The sequence below is a fragment of the Solanum tuberosum genome, unplaced genomic scaffold (genome assembly GCF_000226075.1).
Source record: "Solanum tuberosum cultivar DM 1-3 516 R44 unplaced genomic scaffold, SolTub_3.0 scf00629, whole genome shotgun sequence".
NCBI lineage: Eukaryota > Viridiplantae > Streptophyta > Magnoliopsida > Solanales > Solanaceae > Solanum > Solanum tuberosum.
Window position 1 is genome coordinate 219,117 of NW_006239549.1, and position 14,840 is coordinate 233,956.

At 32.9% G+C, this 14,840-nt stretch overlaps 1 protein-coding gene and 1 long non-coding RNA gene across 2 annotated transcripts; both read right to left on the minus strand.

Moving 5' to 3' along the window:
• Positions 1 to 4,985: 4,985 nt before the first annotated feature.
• Positions 4,986 to 6,524, minus strand: LOC102599801 (uncharacterized). Its single transcript, XM_006366326.2, has 2 exons — positions 5,981 to 6,524; positions 4,986 to 5,120 (listed from the first exon to the last, which is right to left on the minus strand). The coding sequence occupies exons 1-2, from the start codon at positions 6,323 to 6,325 to the stop codon at positions 4,986 to 4,988; spliced, it is 480 nt and encodes a 159-aa protein (XP_006366388.1). The 5' UTR covers positions 6,326 to 6,524.
• A 2,098-nt stretch (positions 6,525 to 8,622) lies between these two features.
• Positions 8,623 to 14,832, minus strand: LOC102599262 (uncharacterized). The gene is made up of 3 exons (XR_368872.2): positions 13,268 to 14,832; positions 10,444 to 10,611; positions 8,623 to 9,091 (listed from the first exon to the last, which is right to left on the minus strand). It is a non-coding gene; the product is annotated as an uncharacterized lncRNA (long non-coding RNA).
• Positions 14,833 to 14,840: the final 8 nt, after the last annotated feature.

Below are 14,840 nucleotides of genomic sequence, written 5' to 3' on the forward strand. Positions count from 1 at the left end.
TCCCACAAACTTCTGGCATGTGTCTCATTCACAATATGGTTGCGAACATTATCTTCAACCCATTGTCTTATATATCCACATACTTGTTGGTGCTCGAAATCCCAATTTTCATCGGTCACAGTCTCAGGGGAATATGAGCAAGATGGTATGTCTAAACGGAAGAAACTACAACATATGGAAAAGCAAGATGCCCTTTACTGTTTCTTTCTCTGTTCCCTTGGAAAATTTAAGTTTATTAGTTTACTTTGTCCCCCACATTTGTTGAGTGTTGTAATAGGACTCATATATACTTGATTCCATTCATAATATATAGATTAAGTTCACCATCTAAGGTTCCAATCATTATCCAAAACGTAAATGACTAACTCATATCGAATTAGTTAGGATCTTTGTTTAATTTCCGAAAATGATAAAGTATTTGTATCATTATGTTCATTGATTTAACTTGAGGTTGTGCTAATTTTTATCTTTTTTTTTTTTGGACATGTACACTTGGGAGCGCACTTGGAGTTGTGACATAACTCCATCTCTGTCCAAATCAGAGAAGCGCCTACGTTATCGCTTGTGTCTAGCAGCCTTCATCGCATCAATAGTGTCCAACGTTTCCTTCTCGCTTCAAAGTTTTCACGTTCTTTATATTATATATGTGTTATTATCTTTTGGCTAACATTTTACCCATGAGTATTTCCTTTATATTTATGCTATACTTTTATTTTGTTTGGGTTTGTACGGATCAACTAAAAATGGTGGTAAGACGTAGTTGCCACCTCGCTTCCCTCTAGATATTGGGTTTATTATAGTTATTTAGTTTAGAATGACATTTTTGAACTAAGTTTTATTTGTTACTTTTGTACGGATCAACTAAAAACGGTGGTAAGACGTAGTTGTCACCTCGCTTCCCTCTAGATATTGGGTTTATTATAGTTATTTAGTTTAGAATGACATTTTTTCAACTAAGTTTTATTTGTTACTTGATACATTTTGGTGGTTATGAAAACATTTCTTTTTTTTTAAGAAATTTAACTTGGAAATAATGCTTTTGAATGTCATGAATCTATTTTCAGATGTTTTCTCTTTTAATTAAGTGTTTAAAGTGCCACTTTTGGTAGCCTAAAGTGTAGATTTTGGTGGTTCAAAGTGCAGATTTTTAAAGTTGAAAGAAGTGCAGATTTTGAGGTTAAAGATTTCACTCTTTTGAGGGCTTAAAGGTGTGGTATATTAAGTCTCGAAATGCAGCGTTTTGAGCCGCAAAGATGCAAAATTTTGAACTTAAAGGGTGTAAAATTTGAGTGCAAAAATGCAGTTTTTTTAATCTCAAAACGTGCCCCTTTTTTGTGAACTTTGAAATGCAGATTTTGGTAAGAATGCAAACTTGGAGAGATAAACCCTCTCCTTTTAACACCTTTTACAATGCAGATTTTAAAAAAAATATAAAAATGTGGTTTTCTTTTAACTTAAAAAATGCTACTTTTCAAAGACCTAGAGTGCATAATTTTAGTGCAAAAGTAAAAAAAGAGTGCATGTTTGAAATATACATATGTATATAAAACGCTATACTTTGAGATTTGAAAGGTACATTAGTTTGGGGTCCAAAAGTGCTCTAAATGCACTTTTGAAAGGAAGAAGTGCACTATTTTAAGAGGGCAAACCAAATATTATAGTTTTGTTAGAATTATTGTTATACGGCTTAAGTTATTTGTTCCGAGAAGGACCAAATATTTAATAGCTATACTTATCAACACTCACTTAGGCCTTCATGTTAAGGAAAACTTATCATTTAAAATTCCCAAATAAATTTGAAACTAGTTTAAAGGTTAAATCAATTACCTTTAGAAATTATTTATGGCTAAGACATTTACCTTTAGGCATACATATTTTTCCTAAAATAAGTAGGAAAGTAGGCTTATTTATTTAACAAAATAAATGTAACTATAGAATAAAATCCCAATAGTTAGGCCTACTTTATATTATTTTGACATCACCCCTTTATGAAAAAATTATATTTACTATTATTACTATCTCTATTTTATAAATCACATATTGCTAAAATATTTTAATCTCTAAATATGCTATTTTCAAGATTTTAGATATGTCAACGGGTTAAAAATACAAGGTACATTACATATATATGTCATTCACATAAAGGTATGAATTTTATATTAATTTTTACATAACCTATTATTTTTATCTACTATCCCTTTTACAAATGTTACTTTTTTTTTTTTATATAATTTATAAATTCCTACACTTTAACATACACATTATTTTACTACATGTTTACACCCGGTTACTATCTCATTTTATTTTTATTTTCTTTCACGTCTTAATTCTATATATAAATAAAATGACAAATTTTCATATCTTTAAACTCAACATTTATTTTGGATACATTTATATAGGACACATCTATATTTTCAACATATAAAATTGTCATATATTTAAGAATATTTATTTATTTTACTATATGATAAACATACTACTATTGATTTTATTTAATAGACGTATATATGTCGTACCTTGTATTTTACTTTTTTTTAAACTAATGAGATTTACTTATCATTGATTTTAAAAGTAAATAAATAAACAAGTTTTCCTATTTATATTTTCCTAAATTGAGTTTAAGGACTATCTTCGGATAGGCTCTGAGGGATGCTTAACACCTTCCCCTCGAGTAACCAAAACTCTTACTCAGAATCTCACTGGTTTCGCAAATCAAAACAGAGTTTGCATTCACATATTAAAAAATGGTTTTCTAATATTTTCCTTAAAATTTAGGTGGTGACTCTAACACAAAACAAATAATTTTCCAAAAATCAGAGTGGCAGCCATATTATGTTGTGAATTGTTTCGGCTGGTTTGAAATAGGGTGCGACAGTTATGAATCTTCATTGGTGGAGATGAACCACTAACGACATACTTGAGTTCTAAATGAAAAATGGTCGTGTCCACACCAAATTTGGAAGATATAGTAATAATTAAGCCTTCGTATTTGATGGTTGCATCATACAGCACCCCTTCAATATTGTAATTCATGTAATTATCTGTGTTAGAGTACAACTTATTAATCAATTTCCAAAATAAACAGAATGGTGTTCCCTCTGTAATTAAATTACACTGTTTGATATATACCCAATGTTATACCAAAAAATATTCACTAAATATGACGTTTAACAAACGTATTTAAATATACCATTAATTTCACCAAATCATTTACCAAAAAAAAACACCTAAGTTGCTTTTTCTATACGACCTAACATATAACACTCCACCAAAAATAAACTATGACTTTTGGTGTTTATAAAAACATAATACAGAATACCAATTACACGACATAATCTACAGGTTGGCAGAATTGAAGAAACCATGCAATCGCCAGGGCCAGTTTTTTTCTCGAAAACCGCTCTTAGGGCAGGTTCCACGTGGGGTTGGATATCGAACTAAGCGTCAGTAGCTTAGTGCCTTATGGCCCTTTACGACTATACTATAAAGGACAGGGGGGTGTTCGCGGAAAGCATGGGATCAAAAAAGGCAGAATTTACGCAACCTAGACTTGAAACTCTTTCTCGCCTAACTAAGCGTCCCTCTGCTCGTTACGTTAGCAAGCAAGCCATCGTAAGAGACGCAGAACCCGCCAACGCTCGTGAAAACCCCTATTCACTATCAATTAAACGTAATAGCCTACCACAAAAAATTTTAATTTTTTTTTCAAGAATTAAAAAAAAGATTTTTTTTTTCACCAAACCATTTACCAATGCAGAATCACGCAGTACGAATTTTATACTAAACCACAAAATCATACAAATTAAACCAACGACTAAATACCAAAACATAGCACTGATGTGCTGCTTATTAACAATGTCATTTACTATAAATTAAATCACTCAATATACCCAAATTCAATCTATAAAAATGATTTATAAACGACCTTATACAGATTGTAGGACAAAAACAAATTCCCAACATAATAAATTATAAGATAACGATCATGAAAAAATATTCCAAATATAATAAATAAAACAATTAAAATTATCACGAAAAAAAACTCCAATTCAATCGTGATTTTGCTCAAATACCTGAAGCGTCCCATCATCCGTTGTGTTGAATTAGAATTGAAAAATTGTTGATATCCATGTTTGAACCGTCGATCAGAATTGGTCGAAAGAGAGTTTTATTCTTGTTAAAAACCCTTTTTTTGATGAGAGAGAATATATAACAAATCTGAGTAAATGTAGAAGCTAAAAGAATAGGAGATAATCATGGAATATGAGAAAATCATGCTTAGTTGATATTTCGTTACAACATCAATAATTTGGCATATTGAGTCTGAAATTTTGTGTTACATTCTTGCATTCATTTTTTTCCTGCTTTGCACACATTAAATCAGCTTGCATCTACTCTTGATTCTCTACCCTGCAAAGGTCTGTGTGTTGTTGTTGCCTAAAACTTGATTGAAATGAAAGTGTTCTCTAATTATTTTTGCTCCTTGTTTATTTTCTGTAATCTTCTTATGCTTTTAGTCGAGCCTGTAATTCTTTTTGGTAAATAAATTAAATGATTTTAATTTTATTCAAATTGACTAAAATATGTACCTGATTAATGAAAATTTCAGGTGAATCAAGCAATAGTATCATCATGAAAGTTCACATAACAACATTCAACCGCATTGTGTGCCTCAATCACAATTAGCTACATATCACTTTTGATGAAGTCCTTCACAGGTTTGGAAAACGTTTAGTTTCCAGTTGTATGTGAATCCTTGCAGAATGTATTCAGTGATAGTGATACAGCCAAATACTTTTGGAAACTCCTTTGGAATTAATCACCGAGGGGGAGATGTTCATAGAATATTCAGTACTTGGTGGAACTTAAGCACCACCAACAATGTACAGAGTATGATGCAACAAATTACCCCTATTTGCATTTCTTGGGAAATCTGGAAAAGCTGGACAGCTTGTAAATACGGCGATCATAAAAAATTTGTGACTTCAAGGAGGTGCATATATCTTGTGGAATATCAAGGCAGCCATTTCCACTGTCTTTCCAAACTGTGACACTACAGGTACATGGACTGAACTTTGTGCAAGAATTGAAAGGTTCAAATTATTGTCGGTGGATGAAACCTGAGATAGGTAAGATCAAAGAAAATACAGATGGGAGCTTCATCCATGAAAATGTTATGGAATGGAAGAAACTAGAAAGAAAAATTAAAGAGAGAATAAATGATAACTCTTTGTATTGATTCTTGCATTTTTTCAAATAAAAGAGAATATCACTATTTATAAGTAATTGTGTAGAATAAAATATATTATTTTCCTTTTAGATAAAGAAAACTAAATATTTTGCAATTAATGTAAACCCTAGACTTGAAAGGAAATAAAATATTATAGAATATTTTTAAACTAAAAAGAAAAAAATAAAAAGATTCTACCAAATTCCAACATTTCCCCTCACAAACTCAAGTTGGGTGTATCTAATTTGAGTTTGAACACTTAGTTATTCTTGAGAATATCTTCTTATTTTCATGTTTTTTCCCAAACTTCTTTTGCCGTCTCAGGTTTAATGATTTTAGAGAAGATTAAATCTGCAACTGAATTTTGAATTACAATTTTGGCTTTGTATATTTTGGTTTTCCCTTCTGAGTGAAGTTTGATTTTAGCAGCAGAATAATAAGATTTTTCAGAGAGTGGTTGTATGACTTTATCTTCCATTATAGTTTCCCACAAATCATAAGCCTCAAGATAAGACTTCATCTTAACTGCCAAGATTTGATAATTTTCACCATTGAAGGTTTGTGGGGCATTGAAAGAAAGAGTATTGTTTGTCATGGTTTGAAAATAAGATTTAAAATAGTATGGATTAAAATTGGTTAAAATTGGCCCTGCGTTAAAAATAAAAGCACGGATTAAAATTGGGTTGAAAATATAGTGGTTGAAAGTTCTTCTTCAATTAACTCACAAATCCATTAAGATCAATGGAAGACTTTGATACCACTGTTAGATTGTTTAGGTGGGATGTCCGATAAACGCACACCAGGGTATTTGCTTTCAGGTTTTCTTGTCACCGGGATTTTGGCTCCCTGACCATCCACAACACTATCTTGAACCATAGTCTGCAAACCATAGTGTTGAGGAACACGGTGCGCAGCAAGATGAAGGTAGGAAGTCGGAAAATGTGGGTACTCAAACTGTTGCACATCGGAACTTTGCAAGAATTTCTGAATGTCGAGTTCCATTCTTAGAATGGTGAGACGATGACGTGGGTTTTGAAGGGCTTCAACCAAGAAAGGATCTGCCATTGACAAATAAGCAGAAGAACCCGAATCCATTGTTAAAAAAGTAAAAACTCCCTAAAAAAAGATATGTATAGAAGGATGGGTATATATGTGTCCAAAAATTGGAATACAAAAGGGTTTTTTTCTTCTTTTTTTTCCTTCTTTTTACTTCAACCCCAAAAGGGATATGAAGAAGAAGAGATTTTCTTTGAAGAACTCTCTCTTTCTCTTAGAGAAGAAAAAAAGGAGAGAATTTTTTTTATAGCTCTTTGTATTGATTCTTGCATTTTTTTTCAAATAGAAGAGAACATCACTATTTATAAGTAATTATGTAGAATAAAATATATTATTTTTCTTCTAGATACTAAGCTAAAAGGAAACTAAATATTTTGCAATTAATGTAAACCCAAGACTTTAAAGGAAATAAAATACTATAGAATATTTTTAGACTAAAAATAAAAAAATAAAAAGATTCTACCAAATTCCAACAGAAAACTGTAGAGCTGGCATAGGAGGAATCATTAGGATGCTATTGGTAACCTTATCATGGCATTGTGAGTCTCTGCTCAATGCAAGACCAACAATCAAGCGGAAGCTATGACAGCATTATATGTTACCAGATGGTGCAAGCAAGCTAGTTATAACAAATATGACTTGAAACTTGATTCTATGTTAGTGGCCAACATGATCAAACTTGATTCGGTTTTTCAGTTTGATTTTGCACTATTCGATTTGGGTTTTTTGATTTCTAGTTTTCAAGAAGTGTAATCCAATCCGAACCAAAATAAATTTGGTTAGGTTTGGTTTTTCTCTTTTCGGTTTGGTTATGCAATAATTAGAAATATAATCAAAGTTATATTTGCAATTTTATATATATATAAGCTTAATAGTATATCAATTATAGATGTCCAAACATAAAACACAATACTTAAGAGTGTATTAATTATAGATGTCCAAACATAAAATATATAAAGAGAGAGAGTGTGTTATTGTCTTTCATTATGATTTAGTTTATATTATATGTTTGGACATCTATAATTGATATACTCTTAAGTATTGTGTTTTACGTTTTACATGTGATTTATATTAGAAGATATATTTAAGAGGTTCAATATTACTTCTCCTATATATATATATATATAATTCGGTTTTTTTTTATTTTTCGGTTTTATTTTTTAAATCCAAAACTAAACAAAGTAAACTATTGGTCCAAACCAAAAAACTAATCCAATTTAGAATTCATTTTGATCTGATTTTGTTTTTCGGTTATATCCAAATAGTGTATGCCCCTAATCAGGCCATGAATGGGGTAAAAGTAAATATTTCCCACTGCTATAGAGAAGCCAACCAAATAGCTGACTTCTTTGCTAAACAGGCCTCCTAAAGTGGAAGTGGTACCTTCTATTATTCTTTTCATCAATTTCCTAAGGGAAAATGCATAAGTATCCCCCAGCCTATGCCCAAAAATCCCTGAGACACCTTTACTAAGGTCCTATTACCCCCTCGAACTTATTTTATATATAATTTTCTACCCCTTTTCGGCACTACGTGGCACTATCCTTGAAAAAATTGTCAACACGCGCTGGACCCACAATATAATGCCACGTAGACTGAAAAGGGGTAAAAAATTATATATAAAATAAGTTCGAGGGGGTAATAGGACCTTAGTAAAGGTGTCTCAGGGATTTTGGGCATAGGCTGTGGGGTACTTATGCATTTTCCCATTTCCTAAAGTGGTGAAGGTACTATTTCTACTAGATAAGTGGCAACTTCCTAGCATAAGGAGAAGATATAATTTGTTTTGTTAGTTGAACCATTGTATTTTATAGTATGAAAGTCTATGTCATCTTAGTCTTTCTGTAGATTGTTTAGTTCATCCTCGTTCTCTGAGGCTAGGTCCATGTCCCCCTCTGCTTTTGTAACTTTTTGGATGTTACAGACATGGTAGGGATCAAGTCTAATCCACCCCACCCCCCACCCCACCACACACACACGGGGTTAAGGTGATGACTTAAATTTTTATTTTTAAAAAAAGAAGATACATATCACTTGAGATAAACAAACAGTACAAATCTATACTTTCCAAGAAAGGCCAAAAAGGCAATCATCATAATACTTTAATGTCATATGGACAAAGGTAACATTTCATGACCTAATTATCAGAGAAGAGTGTAGCTTGTAGATCTGCCCATCTTCACAGATTTCAGGGGGAAAAGCCAATGAAGAAACTCCAAAACATGTATATAACATCAATAAGGCAACACGATAAAAAGCTTCACGATAATCCAAACAACCATAACATTTGGCATGTCATAATGGTAAGATAACAGGAACAAATAGTTATTAGTTACAACAAGTTCAAGTTTTTCATCAACAGTAATCAAAAAGCTTAATTATGCTAACATTTCTGGTAAACTGAACAGAAATCTTACTTTTTTGAAGTCAACTTGCAATCTAATCATAGAAAGCTCACTACTGAATAAACATAATTATAGAATTGGTAGAAGATCTTGGGCAACATGTCAGTTTATCAGCAAGTTGAAACAAATATTTGGACCCGCAACTGCTCTCCGACTTTGTTCTCTTTGATATGATGACGAACTTCTTCAAAACCTTTGCATTTGTTAACAAAAATTCTGAAAGTCTGTAAAGCTTGTCCAAGCCCCAATTCGTATGATCATTCAAGTATGTCCTTAAGGGGATGACAATCTTAACATTCTTGAGGTTGGGAAACTCGAAGCTTGATATCCAATTCTGCAAACCAATGGATTCTCCTTTGGCCAAATATCTTAACTCAGATTGGCAGCGGTTACCCATAAACTGGAGACAGAATACAATCAGGATAAAATGCACATGAGCCTAATATAATTGCAGAAAACTGACAAAAATGATTTCACAGAGTAGAAAGTTCTGATAGAAAAGAGAATATTGAAATCAACGAATATTAATGGTACTTTCCACTTGGGAAATCATTTAAATGGTTGTTCCTATGATAAACATTCATGGTATAGGACTATAGGTAGCCCAAGCAGAGATTGAAAGCGCAACAATCCTTTTCGCTCCGGGGCTCATTTGCCACGAAGAAAGCAACAACACTGACCATATTGAAGTATTAAGTGTCCCTTTACAGTGACAAAAGAGAAGTTGCTCACTGATAATGAAAAATGAGTTTTTCGAACCTACTATAGAAGGCTAACTCTAAGAAACCTTTTGGTTTTCTCCACAAAAAAGTCTAACTACCAAGTAATTCCTCTTCCTCTGCAAGACAGTCCATTCTATCCTTTACACATTGCCATCTCATCTTCCCATTTCGCTTCGTGGCGACTGGTTCTTTCATTTATTTGTCTGATGAACACTTCCTCTCATAGACTGCTAGGCGATTCCTCTATCAAGTCATAACATATTTCTATTGCAAGGAATTTCTTAGACTTCCATTGATCTACATATTCAAATTGTTGGTTGTGTCGCATATCTTTTTGTAAAAGCATACATAGACAACCCCAAAAGCATGATAGTTTGATTTGGACCTCAAACTCTTGGTTTGCACCTCAAAGCATTACCAAGTTGAACATAAATATTTTTTCTGACCAAAAGCATTATCCTCACGGCAGATTTATATTCTTGGGGATGGCTAACTTTAGCGGGGAAAATGGTTTCCACGGAACAGTGGAGAAGAATTATTTGCCCCCGTTATTTGAAGAAATAGTAAGGGCATTTAAGAAATATAAACAATGGGTAGGGTGCCATGGCTTGAAGAATTTATCAGTGTCCATGGGATCAAGATCAACAAGACTTTAAAGCAATCTTTAGGTCCATCAAGAATGCGGTTTGATGAAAACAAAACTATTTATTCAATATCAACTCATTGCATAGTATTAGTCCTTACTAGTTGATCCAGATAAATGAAAAGAGAAGCAGGGAATAGAAGGGGTATGTTCTTCAAGGACAACAGATATCTTCGTAACACACATGTGACCAACTACCATTACAGAGAACACTGGAAGTGCTCCATTCTTGTAAATTGGAAGGACTATTTGTGCTCTAATTTATACATATACGGGACCATTTTAAGTACACTCCCAGAGATATGGGACTATTTCAGGCCTTTTCTTAGGGTAAGGTTGTTAAAACTTCATAAAATGAACAGATGCCAAAAGAAGAGAGGAAGTTACCTCAACTGTAGTAAAGTCTATGTTGAGTGTCTCCACATGCGGCAAGGCTCACAAAAGGCCAGCTACCCCAAACAAATTAAGCTTATCCAGATCCAACTCCTCTAGCATTAGATATTTGCATTTCATTTCGGGAATCTGTAATCCTTCGAGTTGCAACATGCACATGACCTGCAGCAGTAATCCCAATGTAACTAGTAAGGAACGGAGAAAGCAACATCAACAAAAATAAATTACTCCACCGAAGAGAGGCAGTGTTCTGAAAAATCAAACCATAAAACATATTTTACACCACTCTGCTTATATATTTATCCAAAAAACAAAACCATCTGTTAGATTATGTGGCATTTTAACATTACTATTATGTAATATAAAGAGTCTCATATGTACTGCATTTTTCATCCCTTTTATGTTAGATCTCATTTGGAGTAACTAATTGACAATTACTTCTATTGGTAACACTTATAACCTATATATAACTCCTTATTCTACCTCTTTATGCCTAGTAACTTATGTAAGCTCTAAGACATTCATCTACCCAATTTTCTACCCCATATTCTTCCTATTCATTACAAAGAAGAATTCCTCACCTATAAATAGTGGTGGTCTTACATTATATTGTGTACAACAAGAAAAATATAGAGCGAGTAAAAGTTAGCAGAAAAGAGAGTTTTATTCTATGTTGCTCGGACTCTTTCAAAATGTCGACGGGTGCTTGTTGGATCCTCCAAAAATAGTGTATTTTTGAAGGATCCGCATTGGTGCGGCATCATTTTCGGAGAGTCTGGGCAACTTGGGTTTTATTTAGTTGAAGAAAGATGTTTTTTTGGTAGAGCTTTAGACTAAACACTTATCCAAAGTTTGTTGAGTTACACATTGTGGTTAGGTTATTTTATTGTGGAGGGGACACGTCAAGAATATTACTACTGGAGTGCTAAAAATTTTTGCTGCTGTGGACTTGAATTTTATTTTCTTTATTTTTATTTTCAATTGTAATTGTAACTTCACCAACAGCTTTAAGGAGACTCAATGACAACAGTTTAAGAATTCGTGGATGTCAAGATGGGAGATCTTACCATCCATTTCAGCTCAATGGTACTCATTTCAAGAGAAGGAATGGTAAGTACTTTTTACATAAGTATTCTCAATATTTCTTATGTGTTAACTAAGAAGAATCCTAATAAAGAAGATTGTACCTTCATGAATGATGATGAACTTATTTCTTTCCAAGAGAAAGTGGAAAAGTTTGATAATGATTCCTACAAGTGTCGATATTATCTTCTTAATTGTCTATCTAGTAATTTTATAATTATTATGATATAACTTGCTCTAATGCAAACAAAATTTTGAAAGTATTGTAGAGTAAGTATTATACCGACTAGGATGGAGCCAAAAGAAATGATGCAACTAGGTTTTTTTCATTTCCAAATGGTGGACAAAATATCAGTGGTAGATTAAGCTCAAGACTTTATAATGATTGTGGGAGAGATCAGATCCAAGGAGATAAAAATTAGAGAGAATCTTATTGTTTGTGGCATATTATATAAGTTTCCACCTTCTTGGAAGGAATTTATAAAAACAGGTGCCACATACAAAAGAAAACCTCACTTGAGATGTTGATAATACAAATCCACATAGATGAGGAGGCAAGAGGCCAAGATTTGAGTGCATTTTTCCTGTAATGATTTATGAAGGTTGAGTCTAAAAAATCTTAATGAGAATATGTAGCTTGTTTGAATGGGATGTTAAACGTACTACAACACTCTCGACAGATTTCACCTATTGAGTGGGAAAATAGGGTGTCCTATGAGAATTGAGTTTATTCTCAAAAATACTCAATGACTATTGGGATAACACAAGAACGTAATGTGTTGGATATTAAAGCTCATGTCAACACCTTGATAAGCAGAGATATTTCATTTCCCCTTAAGCAATCACAGTTCAAGTCCGAGACAACTATGACTCTGGAGTAAAAATTATTGTTTTACTGAGTAAAGGTTCAATACAAAGCACACTTTCACTATGCATAATAGTCTACCTTCAACTGATATACTCTCTTATCTAATATTAAAATGAGTAGGGGATTGTTAGATTACGTGGCATTTTAACATTAGCATTATGCAATATGAATAGTCTCATATGTGTTGCATTTCTCATCCGTTAATGTTAGAGCTCATGCGGAGTAACTAATTGACAATTACTTTCTATTGGTAGCTCCTATAACACAATAACTCATTATTCACCTGTTATTCTACCTCTTTATGCCTAATGACTTATGTAATCTCCAAGTCATTTATCTACTCAATTTACTATCCCATATTCTTCCTATTCATTACAAACGAAGAATTTCTTACTTATAAATAGTGGTAATCTTACATTATATTGTGTACAATAAGAAAAATATAGAGTGCATAAAAGTTAGTAGAAAAGATAGTTTTATTTAGTTGAAGGAAGGTGTTCTTTCGATGGAGCTTTAAACTGAACTCTTCTCCACCGTTTATTGAGTTATACATTGTGATTGGGTTATTGTATCTCGGAGGGGACAAGTCAAGGAAATTACTATGGACTGTGGAAAGTTTTCAATTGTAATTTCACCAACACCATTTAAATATTTTAAGCTACATAAATGTAATAAAAAATAAATGGTTTCTCAAAGAAATAATTGACTTCAAAAAGTTGACAAACAGATTGCAAAAAGGCCCACAAGTTTATGTAATTGATCTTGTTGCTTTTGTGAAATTTATTCTCAATTGTAAAAAAATATTAAGAAACGCCACTATCTAATTATCAATGAGGGAAAACACGGACTTAAAAGTTAGAAACAAACCTCTATAAACCAAGTTCCTATTGTAAGCTCAATTGCACAACTCAACTTTTGTAGATAATCTTGGACGAGGGTCCCAAAAACTTGATGGGAATCCTTACAACTATCTTCCTCATCATCGATATCTTCTTCAAGAAGAGCATGTACATCTTTGGTACATCTAGTGTAGAACGTTTTGCATTCACCACAGAGGACACGTCTACCAGCCTACATTCCTGATGAAATCCTGAAATCTCCAAATTATGAAGATATGGAGCATGAATTTCCAAGAAGTGATCATTCCCAATACTAAAATACAACAAGCCTTTCAAATTTAGTCTCTTCATTTTTAAGGAACTAATTTCCAAGCGACTAAAGCCCCCAACCATATCAACTTCCATAGTTTCTAAAGCAGGACAACCAGACAATAATTTCACAAAGTGGTCATCGGATAACACCACATACTCCAACTTTATATTCTTTAAGAGACTTCCACTTAATAACCGCTCCATAATCAAAGCAATAAAATGTCAAATGTAAAGTTACCAATGACGAGCAGTAGTAGAAAGATTGAGGCAATGTGCAACCATTACTATTGGAACTTGAGCGGTATACAAAATCTTCCACATTTTTTTCAACAGCAATACTAAGCCATCTACTAACATGTGATTTGTATGGATGCAGGTAGCTGCAGCCAATCTCTAATCTTTTTTATTTTGGAAGAAAGGGAACGAGCTAATACATAGTCTACAAAGGATACAAAGTCTTTTGTTTTCAGATAATTTTTACGAGTGAAATTGAAGCTATCAACATAAGGCCAAACATAGCACCACCTCTTTGAGCAGAGGCGTATCCAGGATCTCAAGAACATGGGGGCACCATTATCTTCAAAATAGACAATTAATTCAATTATATAAATTTTACGGTAAGAACAAGTTGACGAGCAAGTAGGTAGTAGCAATCTTTATATAGTAATATATTAGTAAAAAACATCATTCACTTACAATTGTCCTCGACGAGTTTTCATATTTTGAAAACGGTCAATAATGGCATCATTACTTACATTTTTAAATATACTACGCTCTATATAGCAAACTAAACAACCATTCAAAAGATCTTCATCCATCCTATTACGCAAATCATTCTTTATGTACTTCATTGATGAGAATGCTCTTTCCACGCTTGCGGTAGCAACAGGAATAATCAAAGTTAGCTTCACAAGTAGATATACAAGTGACCAAGTTTGATCTAGTTTTGTCTCTATCATCACTTTTGCAAGATCCTTGATTCCCTTCAAGTTGAGAAACTTGCTATCACACTTTTGAGCATAGACAATAAAATCATCAAGTTGAAAATTGAGTTCCCGAAGCTCTTTATCACCAAACTCACTTGGGTAGTACTCGGCTAGTTTCATTATCCTATCCTTGTGAAAATTAGCAAATGAATCAACCGGACTCAAACTAGCCATACCGAGGAGCAAGTCACTAGTCACCACATCAAAACGATTATTGAGTTCTTGAAGTGCCAAATCAATGACGGCATAAAATACTTCCACACGAAAGTGATGCAAATATGAAATATTGGACCTCTTACGCTT

Bases quoted from the DNA above. Each gene is read 5' to 3' on its own strand.
- LOC102599801 (XM_006366326.2), bottom strand. From the start codon at position 6,325: ATGGATTCGGGTTCTTCTGCTTATTTGTCAATGGCAGATCCTTTCTTG. The intron at 5,121-5,980 runs GTCTTCCATTGA...TACCTATCTCAG, and splicing joins AATCTAACAGTGGTATCAAA to GTTTCATCCACCGACAATAA.